General features: G+C 37.0%; 1 protein-coding gene and 1 long non-coding RNA gene across 4 annotated transcripts in view; one reads left to right on the forward strand and one right to left on the reverse strand.

Annotated features, from left to right (window-relative positions):
• Positions 1 to 18503, reverse strand: part of LOC149717122 (neuropeptide FF receptor 2-like) — a 106152-nt gene that overhangs the window by 8022 nt on the left and 79627 nt on the right. For both annotated transcript variants that reach the window (XM_089835675.1, XM_089835669.1), the window contains exons 2-4: positions 10403 to 10759; positions 8169 to 8329; positions 999 to 1209 (exon numbers count right to left, since the gene is read on the reverse strand). In XM_089835675.1, coding sequence (XP_089691801.1) covers positions 999 to 1209; positions 8169 to 8329; positions 10403 to 10635 — 605 coding nt within the window. In that variant the 5' untranslated portion in view covers positions 10636 to 10759. The remainder of the gene's footprint in view (positions 1 to 998; positions 1210 to 8168; positions 8330 to 10402; positions 10760 to 18503) is intronic.
• On the forward strand, positions 1448 to 4550 carry LOC149717123 (uncharacterized). 2 transcript variants are annotated; one of them, XR_016365888.1, is made up of 5 exons: positions 1448 to 2046; positions 2236 to 2515; positions 2570 to 2653; positions 2810 to 2915; positions 2994 to 4550. It is a non-coding gene; the product is annotated as an uncharacterized LOC149717123 (long non-coding RNA). The 2 variants fall into 2 exon arrangements; XR_016365887.1 differs by lacking the exon at positions 1448 to 2046 and having other exon boundaries at positions 2053 to 2515.

Genomic DNA, 18503 nt, shown 5'->3' on the forward strand with positions numbered 1-18503 from the left:
TTTTATCCGCATCTTATGGAATTGTAGGGTTAGTAGGTCAAATAAGCATGAACGTGCTCGAGTGGTTATAAAAACGCCTTGTCGCCATTTTGTGGTGAATGATTCTAATAGGCCCTTATCAAAAGTTGAGGAGTAAAATAGAGTCTGGTGTTTGACTTGCTCGTTGTCTTAAGACAGTACATCTGGTATCTGGATCTAAAGACGTCAGATATTGCTTCAAACTAAAGGACTTCGGTAGATTTGTAACGTTTAAGCCCTATATATCGTCTTTGGATCCCCATATTAAGCAGACTGTTCTGCGGGCCCATTTTTAAAAGGATCTAGAGCGTATTCCAGAAGGGAGCACGTATGAGAAGGAGATTCAAAGAGAGTTGGAAGTGGAAGGTAAATATAACGGCTCAGTCCGATATCTCTCTCACGCGCACCTACCTCGGCGCACAACCGAGAAGCCAGACATCACGTGATCCGTTAAGAATACTTGCCATAAACAAACTTTCTCTCTGTTGTCGCATGTGCGGAACTCTGATACTGAGCCACAGCTCGGTATTCTTTTTGAAAAGGGGAAGGGGCTGATGGAAAATTTGGTCTCTCCAATCCACCTTATCATACGTGCTCTACTGATTCCATTTACTGCTCTGGGGCGCTCTCATTGCGCTCTAAAAAATTTGGCTAGTTCCATTTCTAGACCTAGATCAGAACATACTACATTCACTCCATTCAGATTTACCAAGCGCTCGAACCAATATCCGCTCACAACTAATCTGTATGAAAAGATCAGTATACGGATCGCTCGTTAATATGGATAGACGTTTTGGCGGGAAAAAAATTTACGATAATGCAGCAATGGAAATGATGCTTGTTTAATTTCCAGGGCAATCTGTGAACGAACGATCTTGGCACGCTCTTTCGGATTTTATGCCGTAATAGGATACATCGCGAGCGATCACGGAGTAAGTAAATGTAATACGCTAGAAGTGTAAAATGACGTATAAACTTACCCGTGTCTGTTGAAGAATCTTAATTCTTGCGTTTCACGGACGTAAAGGACGGGAGTGAAGATAATTAAGGCCATGATCCAAAGACCCGTGATGACCCAGCGGAAATGACGTCGACAAAAGACTCGACGACTTTTCATGGGTTGGCAAATGACGAAGAATCGGTCCAAGCTCATCACGGTCATGCTAAAGACACTGGCACTCACGCTGACCCCTACATTAAGATTAAAATGAAATCGGAAGGGGTGGGTTATAATGTACCTCTGATGAAATGAGTTTTAAGTTAAAGACTATAGAGCAGTGACAGAAGACCCACTGAGCCCACCGAGATATAAATTGAGGCCCGCGAACCTAATCTCTGATTAATTGTTTCGCTGGCCGCGCTCGAGTTTCAGAAATTTCAAAAGCCGTTTCACGTGGACGCGGTACAGCCGCTACATAGATTTTTATATTCTACAGGGCCGGTAGGCCCTTGTAGATATGACATGACACCCTTCCGTAATGTTAAACAAAAAGTCACACCTTTTAGGGTTAGCGTCCCATAGAAAAAGCATTAAAAAAAATTCGGTTTTTTAAGGAAATTGAGACAGGCCATACGGAAAAACTATAGCGAAGTTAGTTTTAGGAATGCTTCTAAATTAACAAGCATTTCTTAAATGAGAAACTTACGTGTTTCGATTTTTAATTAATGAATTCTAATTTTTGTAATTTAACTAATTAAGATAGTACGTCAAAAATTTACTTTTGGGTCAGAAGTCAGCCTAACCTCCTAGCGCGTTTAAACTTATTTCCCCATTTTCGTTCTCATTGATAACTAGAACGGCCTAGCTTTTTGCGTGCTAACAAGTTACGTTGATAAATTTCAAACGTTTGCTTTTATGTGGAAAATTCCTAATTTCATAACAGACGACAGTAAGGCAACTAAAATTAATTACTTTGGTATTTCATCCGAGCTTGAACACCTTTATTTGGATTTGCTAATTATCTATAACACCCTTAAGAACAAATACTTTGTTATCAGGTCGAATTTTCATCTAAAAAATTAATTCAGGTAAATAATTACAGTTAATAGAGGTTTTTATATCTTTTGAAGTAAGTTTTTCGACGTTCTTTACGGCCAAGGCTTAGGTTGTATTTTAGTTAGTCTATGAAATTATAGTCTTTATAGTGTCTGTCCTCTTCAAAGATTATTAAAAAGGCTTATTTCCAGCTCTCATTTGTTTTGGAATTCTTTATATAGTCTGCTCCGTTTTATGCTAGAAACATTTCCTAACCAGGCTAACCCCAGGTTTTTTTTTTACTGTATTTACCATGTGCGCTTCCAATTTGAAGTAAAAAATGGCATATTTATTCAAATTATTAAGGTGTTGAAATAAAGATAGTGCTTTTCACCCTTTGAAAAGATCGAGAACTTCAAAATACTACTGGAAATGACAAAAAGTTCAATGTGTTTTCCTTACGGCAGTTTTAAGAGTCGTCGTGTTTACGTTAGCGCAGTTAATTCAACATTCTCATTTGAGGTATACAAGGTTTCATTATTTGTTAATCTCACTAAAATGCTACTAATTGTGAAGGTGTGTGATATAATTCCTGAAACTCAACCAACGTAGAGGACCAGATCATTCATTAAAACAATTTCTATACTATTGAACCAGTCAGTATGTTATGTTACGTTAATCATTTTAAAAACCATTTGTTACCAACAGTGGATTTTGTTAATTCATAAATATAACAGTGGTGCTGGTTAATCCAGGAGGACAGCGTCGTTATGTAATTTAATTAGTCAAATAATTTCCATGTTTACATCTGCGCAGATTTTTCAAACGTAACCACGTCAGCAACGGAGGGTTATGTTGTTCACTATTTCCACAGTTCACATTGCCGTTTGTTTATTTGACTAAATTGCTATGAATTGTTTAGGTATTTAATTTAATTACTGTTATTGAAGCCAAAGTTGCTAAACTATAGAATCACATCATTCATTAACATATGTTATAGATGATCTTTATGTTACCGAAAATTTAGCACGGGGTGTGATAAAAATTGAACGCAATGTGTTGGCAAGAATGAAAAAACTCTTCTGAACTTTACTATAAAGGTAATTTGAAACTCATTTTATAAGCTAAATCAACACTGCCAAACCTCAATCCTTCATAAATTTAAACTTAATTAAGTATAATTAGCGTGAATTTAAAGATGAAATGTACATATTTTGGATGAGAACTCGAGTAACTTAAGATTTAAACTGGACAAGCTGTTGGTATAGCCCCATGTTTTCTATTTCACACTTAAGTTAATTTAAATTATCTTTAAAGTCCATTTATAGGCGCGAAATTCGAAAGTGTAGGGTAAAATAAGATTCAAAAGCTCCACTAAAAATTGCAATTAACGTGAAGTATATATTGAAAGTCATTTTATAACCTAAATGTACACTGCCGAAACACAATCCTACGTTAATTGTCACTCAATAAAATATAATTAACGTGAAATTAAACCAAATATATTCATTTTTTGGATAAAAACTCAAATAACTTTTAATCTTATTTAAAACTACCCAAGCCATTGGTAAATCCTAATGTTTTCTATTTCACACTTAAGTTAATTTAAACTATCTTGAAAGTACATTAATTGGCGCGAAATTCAAAAGTTTTGGGTAAAATAATGACTGGCAAAAATGTTAAACTTCACTAAACGTTCCAATTAGGGTAAAAAATGCCAATAAATTATACTTTTAAGCTTAATCCACTCTCCCGAACCGCGCTCAAATTAAGATTAGCATATAATAATCATGAATTCCAGACATTTATTTACACGCTGTATAATTTAGTATGACATCAGCCGTTGGCAGTATTGGGGGTTGTACATAAAGGAAGGTGTTGGTCTGATCTCGACCACACTGTATATGTATAGAGTGTACGATACAAATAAACATTTTTATTCTATATTTTAAATATTGTAATTTTTAAACTTTATCTTAAATAAAGTACAAATTATATGCTTATCGAAATCTATGTTTTTTATATAAGTTAAATGTAATTAACGATACATAAGTTCTTCTTTCAACCCAAAATGTATGACGGTAGAGCTAACATAATTATTCAAAATTTAATTACATTAAGACTGAAGTGACAGATATTATAAAAAAACGTCTTGGTTTGGACCAAGGCCGAAAAAACAAACGATATGTGTGAGGTTTATCAATTGGCTGAAGTTTCAGATATTGCAATTTTTTTTAGTTATTTTACTGTTAATCGATCTATTCCCTCTAAATTAATTGAAAAAATTACATATCTACGCTTTTTCAAGAACAATTACATTTTCCGAAAACATTTTATCATGAAATTAATTATTTTGAAGGGATTTCGTGTAAGCACCTTGACGGACATAGATTTAATTGTTGCTGGCTTGACAAATTTTCAAATTTGCACCCAAAAATAGTTCAAATCTGTAAGTTGCTAAGAAGACTGATGTTCAAAAAAACATGATAATTTAAATTTATTTTGTTCAGACTAGTTAATAAACTAAATAACTTATGTCGTCTATTTAAGACAAAGCAACATCGTTTATCCTGTGTGGTTTCATTTAGTAGGTAGCTATCTGTAACACTGGACAAATATGATATCGGTATATAACCAAAGGTAAGGGTAAAGATTGCATAAAAAGAAATACGTTTCAGTTCCAAAGGCTTGTTATATTCATCTCCATTCATTACCAGTTAAACGAAGAAGGTCACACTTAACTTAACCCCCCCCCCTTCCTCCATTTCCCCAATATATAAAATTTTACAATCACCAGTTGTTCCAGTGTTTTGGGTTATCTGAGCCGACGCAATACACCCAGCAAATATTACCATATAGGTCGAAACCTTTTCACGTGACATTAGTGAACGGTACATGACTCTCCGGACTTGCCCGCCAACCTTAATAACCTAAAACTATAAAACGTTCGTGTACAAGAATGATTATTGTTGTGGCTAGCCTCGGTGTACATTTGTAAGAGAGTAGACCATTTTAGAAATTACATACAGAGAATTAAAACAGGTGTGATGCCGCCATTAAGGTCCTCTCTCTCGCCTAGAAGCACCGCTATAGGCAGTGAAAGTTGACTAGACTCCTGCCTGTAGTCAACTTTGTTACCGTCTGGCGGTGACCCTTGGTGCGAGGGAGAATACCCAATGGTGGCCTCGCCACTGTGTGTTTTCCGAAATGGTATTTACGCGTGCTAAAATGATTATGCGTAATACGTTACCGGTGTACAAGTAACGCCAACAATGTAGAAAGGGGTGGTGACGTTTCAAATTCTAAAGTACGAAGAGGGAAATTGCAGTGCAACCTTTACTTCATAGTCGCGACATTGGAAATGTAGCATTTCGTAGTACGAAATTAAATGTATGAATTCGTGCAACACCCTGCTTTGGAATCCACTTTTAAAAATTTACATTTTCCTTTCGAATTATGTCAAAGTTCGCTTGGTCTTTTTATACAGAGTATTTCAAATATTCATTATTGATCCCTCAGCACGTACTCCCTTCAAAATAATTAATTTCATGATAAAATGTTTTCGGAAAATGTAATTGTTCTTGAAAAAGCGTAGATATGTAATTTTTTCAATTAATTTAGAGGGAATAGATCGATTAACAGTAAAATAACTAAAAAAAATTGCAATATCTGAAACTTCAGCCAATTGATAAACCTCACACATATCGTTTGTTTTTTCGGCCTTGGTCCAAACCAAGACGTTTTTTTATATATTCTTTGGATTTCGTTACTTAACACTCAAATTCTTCCCTATTAAAGTCTCAATAATTTGGGATTGGGAAGTTGTTTTCCCTTGAAGGAGAGAGGGATGGAGTGGAAATTCCCATAACTATAACGTTGTCTCTGTACCCCCACCTACTGCACCGAAGTTCTCTCAGCATCCTCAGCGTTTCGGTAGGGTCGTATGGTACGGAAACGTCGAGGATACTCCCTGTGTCTTAAAAAATGAGCTAAATCTCATAAAAATACAATGGCACTACGCGGCAGCACTAAACAATCGCCTACCGAAGGGTAGGGGCGTGCGCAAGGTATACTGGGGGAGGCTCAGTGCCGCTGCCGCCCATCATAATTGTCTCTCCATCTCACCCCAGTTCTCCGAGCTAAGTTATCATTCATAGATGAAAGGCACGATGGTCTAGAAATTCTAATTTAAAACCGAAAACGCAACGCTTTATCTAAGGAGATATTAGTTTAACATTACGGGTGGGTGTCAGGTCTTATCTATCTTCCAAACTTGCGGTCCCATGCATAGTTCAAATTTTCGAATTTAGACCTTTAGCCAAAAAAAGGTTGGCCATCCCTGTTGTAGAGACTTGGCCTTTAATAGTCTTTGTAACGGCTTCGATGATACAACAGCGCAACTCGATGGAATGTTTAATGAGAACAAGACCAATTGAAAATACACGGGTACAAATTAAATTTTATAGCATCCTGGAAATTAGCACACAAAGTGCTCTTTCTATTTGGCTAATTTAAGTTGCACCAAAGTCGTTAAGAAACTAACAAGAATTTTTCCGTGCCTGATATTGCATTCGTGTTCGGCTTTGATTGTTTTCATTATGGAAATTAGCTGAAAGATATATCTTGAAAGGAAGACTTTAAAACTTCCGAAGTATATATATACTAACTAGGCCTAAGCTACCCTGCATTGCCTGGGTGTTATAAGGGACTGAAGAACATTAAGAATTTCCAGGGATAGATTTAATTTTAAAAGTAGGAATGGAGAACAGATCGAGTAATGTTGGCGCGCGCTTCGAAGTCCCGGACCCCCTTCCCCGGGACGGAGGGGTGTAAAAGAAGAGGCGGGGGTCATAGCGACAGAGGTAAAAAGAAATTACGTATTTTGGCCGTCCCCGTCAGCAACGTCATCAAAACGTAGCTTAAGTGAGCCAATAAGATAATTTAAACTTTTCGTTGCGTGTTGGAGGGAGGGGCTCTATACTGGGCTATGAGTCGGACTGAAGTAAATACTAACAGTTCTCTAATCCTGCTTCTATCCCTGGTATTTCCGGTCTAGGTAGATACTGAACCTTAAATTGTCTTTGGGCCGATCCCAAATGAAATATCTGCATGATATGGTTTTTTAAGAGGCTTAATAACTAGGGTTCGCGAACCCAACCTTGAGAAAATCAGTTAAATGATTTCTAAAATCTTCCAATGGCGTTACTGATCTTAACCATGCAGTTTGGTCAAATATCGTAACGAAGTGTGACTTTGCATAAAGAACAAATGAAGAAACTTTCTGAATTATGCAATATAAATATTGTCTAATCTGGTAGTTATTGCGACGTAGTTTGGAGTACGCTCAAGGGCTATACAATTTGGAGTCCAACAGAAGCTATCATAATTACTGAATATAAACACACGTATAAATTATGTGTTCTAAAGGGGATAGAGATTTCCTAGCCCGTTTCATAAAGGAACTGAATGATATCTGTATCGAATAGAACTACAAACTTTTCAGTCTGTTGTAGATAGCGATTGAATTGCACTCACTGGCAATACTTGTCTGCACAATCCATATAATGGATTCTCCTAGTTTTTTTACAGAAATGAATGATTTGCATATATATTCACGCAAAAATATATTATACTATATTCTTTAAATTATATTCTGCATCTTATGCATACCATAAAATAGATTCGATTTTGAAACTGATACGCCTACCATAAAATGAATTTGATTCTGAATCTGATATGCCTACTACAAAATCCCAATAAAAATAAAAACTACTTAATATGATAAAAGTCTGCCCTACCTAACGTGCCATCTCCTCACGCAGCCCGCATATTGCATAAGTTCAAAAGATATGTTCCATAAGTTTTTCAATGGTTACTGAGACCTTGTCATGAAGTGACGTATAGGTCATAGATTCTCGTAAAGCGACGCCTGGTGAGGCGCTGTCAAAGGCTTAGTACAGACTTAACAGGAAGATGGACTGCAAAACCGAGTGTAGTCAATTCTCGCTTGTCGTTCTCGAACTAGCTCTCAGTAAGTCTCTAGCATTACGAAGTATAGGTAGTGTCATACTTATGCAACATTTCTTATAAACTTATGATATTTTCGATAAAAGAAAAGCCGTTCCAAAATAGACGGGTTCAGCCTGGACGTCAAAAGACATAAGGGATTACCTACCTTGAACGTAATTTGATATTTTGCAAATGAACTCCCCGAAGACCCATAGCTTGTAGAGATAAGAGCCCAAGGCGATAGGCATACAAATCAAAGTCACCAAGAAATCCGCCAGGGTTAAGGTCATAATAAGGCAGTTTGAAATACGACGCATATTCCGGAAGCTAAAAACAATTGTCAACGTAAGTTCAACATCTTAGCAATGGCAATCGTCATACATTTTTTGTTAGAAAACTTCGATGATTTAGGAAATTAAATCGTCATCACTGAATTGGCCTAAAGGTTTGTACTTTTTGTGCAAAACTCAAAAATTGCACCGTGGACGGTTTAAAGGTCGACTTCCACAGAAAATGGTTTTAGCGACTGTGCCGATTTTTGAATCCCGGCTGGAGTAAAAGTTGGAAAGGTTCTATTTAACTGAAAGCCGTGCAGTGTGGTTCTAGCCTACTGAAGATACACAACAGAGAATTTCCTTCAGAGGAAAGAAAAAATTCGTGAGGGAAAAATTTTAATAGGATTTCTGTTGTTCATTGCACGGTTTTCATTTATCTAGAACCGTTCCAACTTTTGCCCCAGCCGGGATTCGAAAATCGGCAGGGTCGCTCCATTGTTAGTCTCGATGCTCGGTTTTCAATTCGCTTGAAACCCTTTTCGCTGGAAGTCGGCCTTTAAATACAAGCTTTTGCGAATTCTTAAGGTTTAATTGAAGAAAAGTTTTATTTTAGTACATAGTTCGGTTTGAATTTCAATGGTTTAAGAATACAATGACTGAATGACTGCAAAGCACTATTTACTATAATGACTTTAATATAAGATGGTTTTAATGAAACTACTAATATTTTGAATGCAAACTATTGCTGGGCTTTCACCAAAAGTATATACCGAAACAAGAAGTACACTTTATTATCAATTCCCCGCCTTTGGCTGTAGACGACATGTAAACTGAGAAGCAAACTACCCTCTTCTCAACCCCCTACACAAACTAACCAATCAAAGAAGAGCTTCTTGATGTCATAGGTTTATAGAAAGCATCTTTATGAGCCTACGGCTTGTTTCCTGTGCCACGGTCAGGAAGGTAAACATACCCAGAGGGGGGTCAACACTATTCTGGGATTAAAGAGGGCTTCTCATATTACACGACGCCAGCCAGTGTCAACGAAGTGTACTTTTGGTTTTTATAACTATACATTTTTGTTATTACAAGATAAAAATATGCATACAACCAGGAATACATAAATTTCTTTTTCTTGGAATCTTTAAGCCGCCATGGATTTCATATTAATATCTGATTGAAAGTAACTTTGCCAGCTCCTTCTTCCTCTCGTATCATTGGTTATTCGAATCTATAGGACAACCGTCGGGTTCATTACCTTTTAAGCTGTCTGCTACATCGGTTTTGGTGCGGACAAGAACTTGAGAGGTTTTTTGCTGTTTTAGAAACGGCAACAAGCCGATGACTTATAAATTCGGGTATGTCCTAATTCAGTATCAAAACGAGGTTCTAGCAGCTAGCTAGCAGTATCTTCGTGGAACGACGACGCTTGTCCTGTCCCCGGCCCGTTAACGCCTAAGCCTTGGATAACTCTAGTGAAGTTGACATTCGGGTTAAGCAAACAACGTCGACATCAAGTGGTTTCTAAGTTCAATTAAATTATTGCTTGACGTCAGGGATGACGGTTTCTACACCTCCCCCCCTTTAATTCGAGCAGAAAGGCCCAGAAAATGGCAAGTTAAAGATTTCAAGTAGAAAAAAATCGATGTATTCCTGATATTGCGGATATCTTGGTTTTCTTACATGTATATTTTACTCTTATGAGATATAATTTCCTGCCACACTATTGTTAACAATCATTCTGCTTTCCAATCCATTTCAATTTACGCTTTACCAAAGAGAATACTCTAAGAGGAGCAGAGGAGCAGAAACTTTGGTCATAGCGACCGACTCTGAATTTGGAGAAACTAGTTCCGGATGCTCTCGTGACCGTGTTGTCTGCTTAAAAATTAACTTTTGCGCGTCAACGGTCAACCCTTTGCCAAATTTCCACCACCAAAAAGAAGCAGTCGACATAATTTAACCAATAAAAGGCGTCGCTGCTTAGCTAAAAACCAATAACCGGATCTAGTTACTCCAAAACCGTGGTCGGGCTTTTCAGAAGCCTAAATTATGATAGGCTAAACTATCTGCTCCTCTTGGCTTTACCATCTCGGACTGCAGACAGAGAAAGTGTCGTACTTACCGTATAATTATCACAGCGGACACAGTATTTGCAACTATGGAACAGACGAAAGATACGATGTAAATAATGAGGAGAATCCACGTTTCCCATTCGGAGACATCAATTTGAAAAAAGTCGTTGTCGACGAACCGAAAGACTTCCTCTAGCGAGCGATTTTCGTCCGTAAAGTTGATGCTAAACGCCAGGAATTTTTTCACTTCCGGATTTGGTGTTTCCATAATTTCGGGCACCATGGCACACTTGCACCACCACCTTTCATTTCGACACCAACAACGTCGAAGTCATTCCACGAGGACCAAAAAGATTGATGTCACGTCGTTTTATTCATTGATTCCATTGGCGAAGACACATAAAGACCTACGTTACAAAAACAAAATAGGCATTAGTCCTATCTCCGGATGACCAAGGCTTAACAAAGCTAGCCTTTTCAGAGAATTTTAAAAGGTTTTAGCGGTTGTTCCAACTTTCCACGAAAGTCATTTTCATTGCAAGTTCGCAACGTTACGCAAGAAATTTAATTTAAAGGCCTAGTCGTAATATATTCTTTCTTTATTTTCTATACTGAAACATTCTTGCTAATATTAAAGCGCTTTGAACATTATGCGAGAGCACCGTAGCTTCCATGTATCTTTAAACCGACACCACTTTAAACAAAAACTATACCACCAAGTTCCTACTTCCTAGACTCTCTCTTTCAGTTCTGGAACATTTTACTTTTTGTGAACTTTCTACGTGTAGTTTAAGGCCCTATCAGAGGTGCCCTAATGGCATTTTAACGATTTCGTGTCAACATACAGTCTGTGATAGAAGCTGGGATCTATATAGAAGGCTTTTAGCTGGAGATATGTATCCTTACACGAGCTAAGGACCATTTTTTGGGGGTAATGATTTCGTTTAAAAGAGGGGAAATAACGACTTTTTTGGGAAGTAAAAATATATATTTTAACCTAAGGCCTAAAACAGCTTCAGTCACTGCGGCTCCAATTCAAATTTGAGGTTTGTTACACGCCCACTATCTTGGATAGGAGGAGAACCGAGTGAGTGATCACCCTTTTCACTTATCAACCACTCAACTATCGATGGCCTATATCTAACGTCAAGTGATGCCATTTGTATAAGTAAGCCCTAATGTTAACGGCAGAGAGAGGTCTCTCTCCAAAATCTATTTATAGTATAGGCACCATTTTTTATTTTTTTTTGGAAACAAATTTATTGGCAGATGGCGGGTTAACACGTTACACTTCGAACCATTAATAAGGTAGGCAGTGGATAATTTGGTGTCTGTAAGAAGGACGAGCCGTCTTTACGTGCAATAACATATTAGTCTTGAGTTTGATTAAAGTGCTATCTCCGTTCTTGCTTATTTTATTAGATAGTTCAAGAAACTGACAGGAAATTAAAGCAGAAGTTTATAAGCTATATTCCATAAGTATGACACTACCTTTACTTCGTAATGCCAGAGACTTACAGCTCGAGCTAGTTCGAGAACGTCAAACGAGAATTGACTAACTTGGTTTTGCAGGACTTCCATCTTCATGTTTAGTCTGTACTAAGCCTTTGACAGCGCCTCTCCAGGCGTCGCTTTACGAGAATCTATGACCTCCGTCACTTCATGACAAGCTCTCAGTAACCAGTGACAAACTTATGGTACATATCTTATGAACTTATGATTAAAGGGATGGTGAAAAGGAAAATCAAGATATTATTACTTCATGAATAACTCTTGCCCTATTGATAATCGACATACAGTCCAAACCACTTAACCAAGAAAGCTGCAATTGTTCAGGGACGTTACTCTTAAGTAGTAGATACTAACAAAGATTTTTCAAATACATGGCCATCTTGAAAAATTACGATCAGAAATGTAAAAAAAAAATCGTCTTTATGGGATAACTTCCTCACGTTTCAATCTAATTCACTAAAATCAGAAGGGGATGTTTTAGAAGAAGGATGACACTCTGTATCCACTTAATACATTAGTTATGTAACATGATTCTTCTCAGACTTGCTCTCCTGCTCATCAAACTTCAGATGGGCATCGCACCGTGTTGAGAATTCTATAACTCTCTGGTACTAGATCCTCAGCAATCAACCCACAAACCTCGTATTGACGTGGGAAAAAAATTCACAAGTGCGCCTTGGCAAATAGTTAAGCGATAATAGGGTAATAATGAGGGAACTATTTCGCTTTCGTAACCTTGCTCCAAATGTTCTGATGTTGGGAAGTTTCACGTAACAATTACCCCGCTTTGAGGTACACTTCTCTCGAAGAGAAGTATTACATAATTCAGCTAATATTTAGTATATTGGTTTGCTATGCACTAAAGCGGGCTTTAAGAGTTCCACTTGCGGTAAATAACCCGAAAAATAACAGATGTCTCGACAGACTGAAGATCAACGTCGCGTCCCTTTGCTTAATTGCTAGACAGACTTAAATGTACTAAAAATACCTAACCGAAAACGTTGCTTCTTGGAAGGAATTAATGAATCAGACTAAATAAATATTTTAGTCGCGTGATCTTATTCTTAACCCTATAGTGTCCAACCTACGTCACGTTTTCTTTCTCTTCGTCCTACGGCTTTTTTCTCCAATATTCTTATACAGGACTGCTAAATCTTTTACTCTATACATACATCGGAAATCGCAAATGGAAGGCGAAACACAGTTCTTCCGCTAAAGATCTTATTTTTCTTATTATTTCTTGGCTTTAGGGAGTAAAAGGTTGCAGTTGTGTCTTATCACAGCCATCTGTTTCACAATAAACCTTTAAAGAAAAAGATCTAACCATATAGGGGCTTCTATCAAACATATACGCAATTCTTTGACATTGTTATTTTTTATTCTTTGATTATTTGGAGTTTATTTTACTTTCTCTGAAAAATGAAAAGATAATCCTTATTTTACTTTTCATTGGAAGCCCCCAAAAATTCAAAGGTTGCGGAGCCAGGTAAAAAATTGCATCACGTGTACATACAAGGTGGGTGTTTTAATTTTTAATGAAATTAAGACTGGGTTTCTACAAAATTTATAAAAGGATTATGACATCTAACCTCGAAGCTATTTAACCTAATTAAGTATTTCTATTTTTCCATTTGCAATCTTCTGATGCCCCCCAGTTATGAGCATATTAAAGTAAAAGAGTTTATACGAAATTAGTTGGCAATAAGAACTACGGTACAATACCAGAAGGGGATAATAGAAGAAGGATGACACTCTGTATCCTCTTAATTAGTTATGTAACATGACTCTTCCCAGGTTCACCCTTATTGTTTGCTTTTCGGCTCATCAAACTTCAGATGGGCATCGCAAAGTGCACGGGGTGAATTCTATAACTGTTTGGTATACTAAATTCTCAGCAATCAACCCACAAACCTTGATTGTCTTGACGTGGGACAAAAATCCACAAGCGCATACGCCTTGGCAAATAATTAAGCGCTAATAGAGTAATGATGAGTGAACTATTTATCGCGTATGTGATTCGGTTTAATAACCTTGCACCAAATGTTCTGATGTTTGGAAGAATCATGTTACAATTACCCCGCATTGTGATTATACACTTCTCTCGAAGAGAAGTATTATATACTTCTGACAATAAACATCCCTGTATACTGAATCGATTACCATTTGCTACCATCTTTGTCACACACGTGAAGATGCACGTGCATGAAGTCTGAACAAGTAGGTATTTGGTAATAAAATTGGAACTTATTAAGTTTACCCCAATTTTTCATCGTAGATAAAAGATTTCTATGGCAACGATTTTACGTCGTACGTGGCAACCGTTCAAACCTTCAATTGCTTTTATATTCTCTTTCTTAAAACAAATTAATTAAATTTATAGAAAAATAAGACTAAAATCTTTTCTTTATATTTTGAAATATTTACTTAAGGACGTTTTTAATAAAAACAGAAAATAATTGCTATATTATGCTTTGAAGAAAACCCAGCAACAATAACGCAAGAATTATACAGGGTGTTTCTGATAAATCTGCCATAAATTAAGGAGGATGTTCTTTGGGGGATTTTGAGTTGAAAACGTTCTATGATATTTTGCCGTCCGGGTTACTGTTTTCGAGTTATGATTTGAGTGTTTTAGGATAGAAACACCCTGTATATATACTTTTGTAACTTTGTTTTCAAGTTATTTTTTAAACTGAAATTTGTCGTCACTTTTTTTCATTTTCAATGGAATAGCTTTTAAAACCTCTTCTCGCAACGTATGAAATGGCAGACAAGCATTTTTAATCCATTTATATTGATAAAATATTAATTTTTTTAAGTGGTTGCTATGACAACCGGGAGATCACATTATTTTAGTGGTAGTAAAATCTAGTGGTGAATTACATTGCTTAAGTGGGGGATTATATATAAGCGAAACCAAATTAACATCATTGCCAAACGCTTTCCGTTTATATAAATTTTCAAAGTTGACGAAAACGCAATTATTCTTTTTTTTTGTTCATCCAGGTGTGACGTCACAGTCGCCCAGATCAAATAAAAAATTATAAATTTTACAAAAGACGTCATCAAGCGATTTGAAAAAAGAAGCATAAATTCCATTCTATTTCGAGTTGGAAGATTTCCTTTCCGATATTACTCGACCTTTCACTTGACCTTTCAATTGAACTTCCTGATTTAAGGAATAAGGATGTTTAGTTTAAAAGTGGCGAGTTTCAAGAAAAAAATTAATAGATGTAATACCGGATCTATTGAAATATACAAAGCCTTTTTAGATTAAGTTAAGCTATACCGAGGGGCTAACCAATGTCAGAGTTTCTGTACACCTATTAATGATTATGAGTAATCATTTAAGCACTGAAGATTCGAGCTATACTAAATTCTAAGTCAGAGGGGGTCGAAATTCACATGTATGTTTAAACTCAAATGTACTTCTAAGATTGAAATTTGGTTTCATAAGCATCTTGGAATTTAGCGAGCGATGTTTAAACGTAAGTCTTATCAGATGTATATAATACTTCTCTTCGAGAGAAGTGTACCACAAAGCGGGGTAATTGTAAGATGACACTTCCCTAAATCACAACATTTGGAGGAATGTTACTAAACCGAAATAGTTCCCTCATCATTACTCTATTAGCGCTTAACTATTTGCAAAGGCTCGCTTTAGGATTTTTGTCCCGCGTCAAGACAATCAAGGTTTGTGGGTTGATTGCTGAGGATTTAGTAGCAAACAGTTATAGAATTCACCCCACGGTGCGATACCCATCTAATGTTTGATGAGATACAGGAGATCAAACAAAAAGGGTTTAGCCTGGGAAGAATCCTGTTACATAACTAAAGCATTATGGGGATACAGAGTTTCATCCTTCTTCCCTTACTCCCTTCTGGTCTTATTTGCTTGTCATAAAAAAGAAACAAGTTTTTCCAAATTCGACTCCAGATATACGTCATTTCATATTTTCTGAAGAGGAACTTAGTGACAAATTAAAGCGAGGCATAAATCTTATTGAGAGCTTTTCGTTGCTTTTCTTGGGGGCGTAGGCCTATCGACTTAAAGATTGAAGCATTATTATAGAAAACCTATACTTGGTGTCATACATGGAGAGGCCGTGATTTGATACTGATGACCGCGTGGGAATACTTGGAAAATAGATGATCTCGTTATCGGAGCGATTATCCGGAGACATCAAACGCCTCGAGATCTCGCTTTACTCTCTCGGAAACTGCCAAAGTGTCAATTTTTACGCCATATCGACCCGCGAGATATAACTTTTGACTTTTGAAGGTCGATGAAACTTACGCGCTAGTTTGTACTTGTCACCTTTAAAGGCCCTGCGACAAACAGAAATGGTAATATAATACCAATCAGTTCTTAATCATCCCTTGGGAAATTTATTGTTGTACGTTTCGGTTGCTTGTACCGCATTATCGTTCAGATGCCTTGCGGAATCGCTATTGCACTTAAAACTGGCATCAAACTAAGGGGCTAACCACTCTCAGAGTGTCTGTATACCGATTACTGATTATGAATAATCATTTAAGCACTGTCAATGGCAGTAAACTTAAAGATTACGCGTAATCCTTTTAGTACAGTCTAGGATAGAGTCGTGTACACCTGTTACGAGTAAGTGACTTGGCCCTCGCATCAAACATACCGAATCCTAGGCTACTCCGCAAATGAACCAAAAATGATTTGAAATAAATCAATAATCCCTTGTGAATCCCCACGGATGTCATACAATTGAATCCTTTCATTATTTCTAACACAATAGGTTTTTTTTCTGTTGGGTTATTAAAATTAATGATTGTGACCTTAGCTCCCATGGCAATCGGTTCTAGATTTTTGACCAGCTCCAGGGGTCAAACGATCGCGTGCGAGAGGTCGCAAAACCCCGAGTTTATTTATGACCGGCAATGGCTTCCGACTCTTATTGAATTTTCGATTCAACGAAAATCGTTTCTATATACATTTCATAACATTCGGCCAGTACCATTTACTGTACTGGTTTTTCTACACCTTATCTTCCTCCGCAATAGCTTCCTACCTGCTGACAGATATACAGTATCATAAGTTTATGTTCCATAAGTATCACACTTCCTATACTTCGTAATGGTAGAGACTTATTGAGAGCTAGTTCAAGAACGACGCGAGAATTGACTACACTCAGTTTTGCAGTCCAACTTCCTATTTAGTCTATACTAAGCCTTTGACAGCGCCTCACCAGGCGTCGCTTTACGAGAATCTATGACGTTTCACCTACGTCACTTTATGACAAGCTCTCAGTAACAGTGGCAAACATATCTTATGAACCTATGACAGTATGAAGCCATACCATATACTACACTGAAATCAATATTTCATAGGCGTTTCGTTCGATATTTATTGCCGGGGTTTATGATTTGGTTTAGCCTCGCGGTTTCGCTTTCACCGTCCGAATCAACCATTTAACCAACTGGAAAAATTGCAGCCCCGCCAAAACTATGTACGATTTATTAGGTACAAGAGAAATTGAACGAGTGAGTACAAGTACGTACATATCGAGCCAAATTAACAACATACGCCATTACGAATATAGTTTTAAAGTGCGTTCAGAAAATGCTAACTTTCCTGATTCTATTGCATTTGGAATCCTTTACAAGCATGCTTTTATTTTAGGTTTACTCAACAAACCGTGCATGTACTCTGTTAAAAATAATGCAAATATTTCATAGTGAAATATATTTGGCGAAAAAAACTAGGATAGGTAATTTTTAAAAATAATTGATGTTTTATAATCACTTCGTTTGAACTGAAAATTTCATTATCTGTTACTTCAGTCAATCCATTTTGCCTCTATCTTTGACTTTTTAAGTCTTTGTCTACCAATACAGGTTTTTTAATAGACTTTGGTCCCCCCTCTCCCTTGCACTCATGCTTTTTTTTTAGGTATAAAATGGATTTTGGTTTAGAATTCTGCCCCATGGGTAAACAAATATGTTAGTTCAGAAGTCCTTTGACACATTGACTGATGACTACCAATTATCCGATATTTCATAAAAAAATTATATATATATAAACTGAAAATTAGATCTTTGTAGATCCAATATTGGTTTCCCCTCGGTGCCATGGACACTTTTGTTTTTGTATTTCCAAGGGATTTCAGCCCTGGTAAATCTTGGGAGCTACACTCTAAAAAATAAGCGTTCAATAGGGTTCAAATTTGAACTGTACGATCCTTCGTTGAACATTTGCTGTTCAGAGGCTCATTAGATTTCAAAAAGCGTTCACGCTGCATCTTTTTAAAGATAAGCGTTCAACGTAGAACACATAATAATCGGCCTGGTGGGGTTTTCTAAGAAACCCAGGAAAGGGAGGTGTCACGGTGTGTTTAAAATAATTCGACCCCTATCACCAATATCCCCCCTCTTGAAAAGAAATGTAAAAAGGGGTGTACTACCCCGTTCTCCCCATTGGAAATGTGACCCTCTCCACTCCCTCGAGCTTTCATCCTACGTCACGCCAGGTCACGCGGTCCAGGTTACCGCTGAAAAAAAACTGAACTGCAAAAAAAAACCGTATTTGTAAAATATGCCCTCGTGGCATTAAAACCGAGGGGTCGAACATAATGTACAAACACGTACGTTCTGGATATACTTCCCGGA

This window comes from Phalangium opilio, unplaced genomic scaffold, assembly GCF_054372755.1.
Source record: "Phalangium opilio isolate 3A_F unplaced genomic scaffold, DU_Popi_V2 ptg000003l_1, whole genome shotgun sequence".
Taxonomy (NCBI): Eukaryota; Metazoa; Arthropoda; class Arachnida; order Opiliones; family Phalangiidae; genus Phalangium; species Phalangium opilio.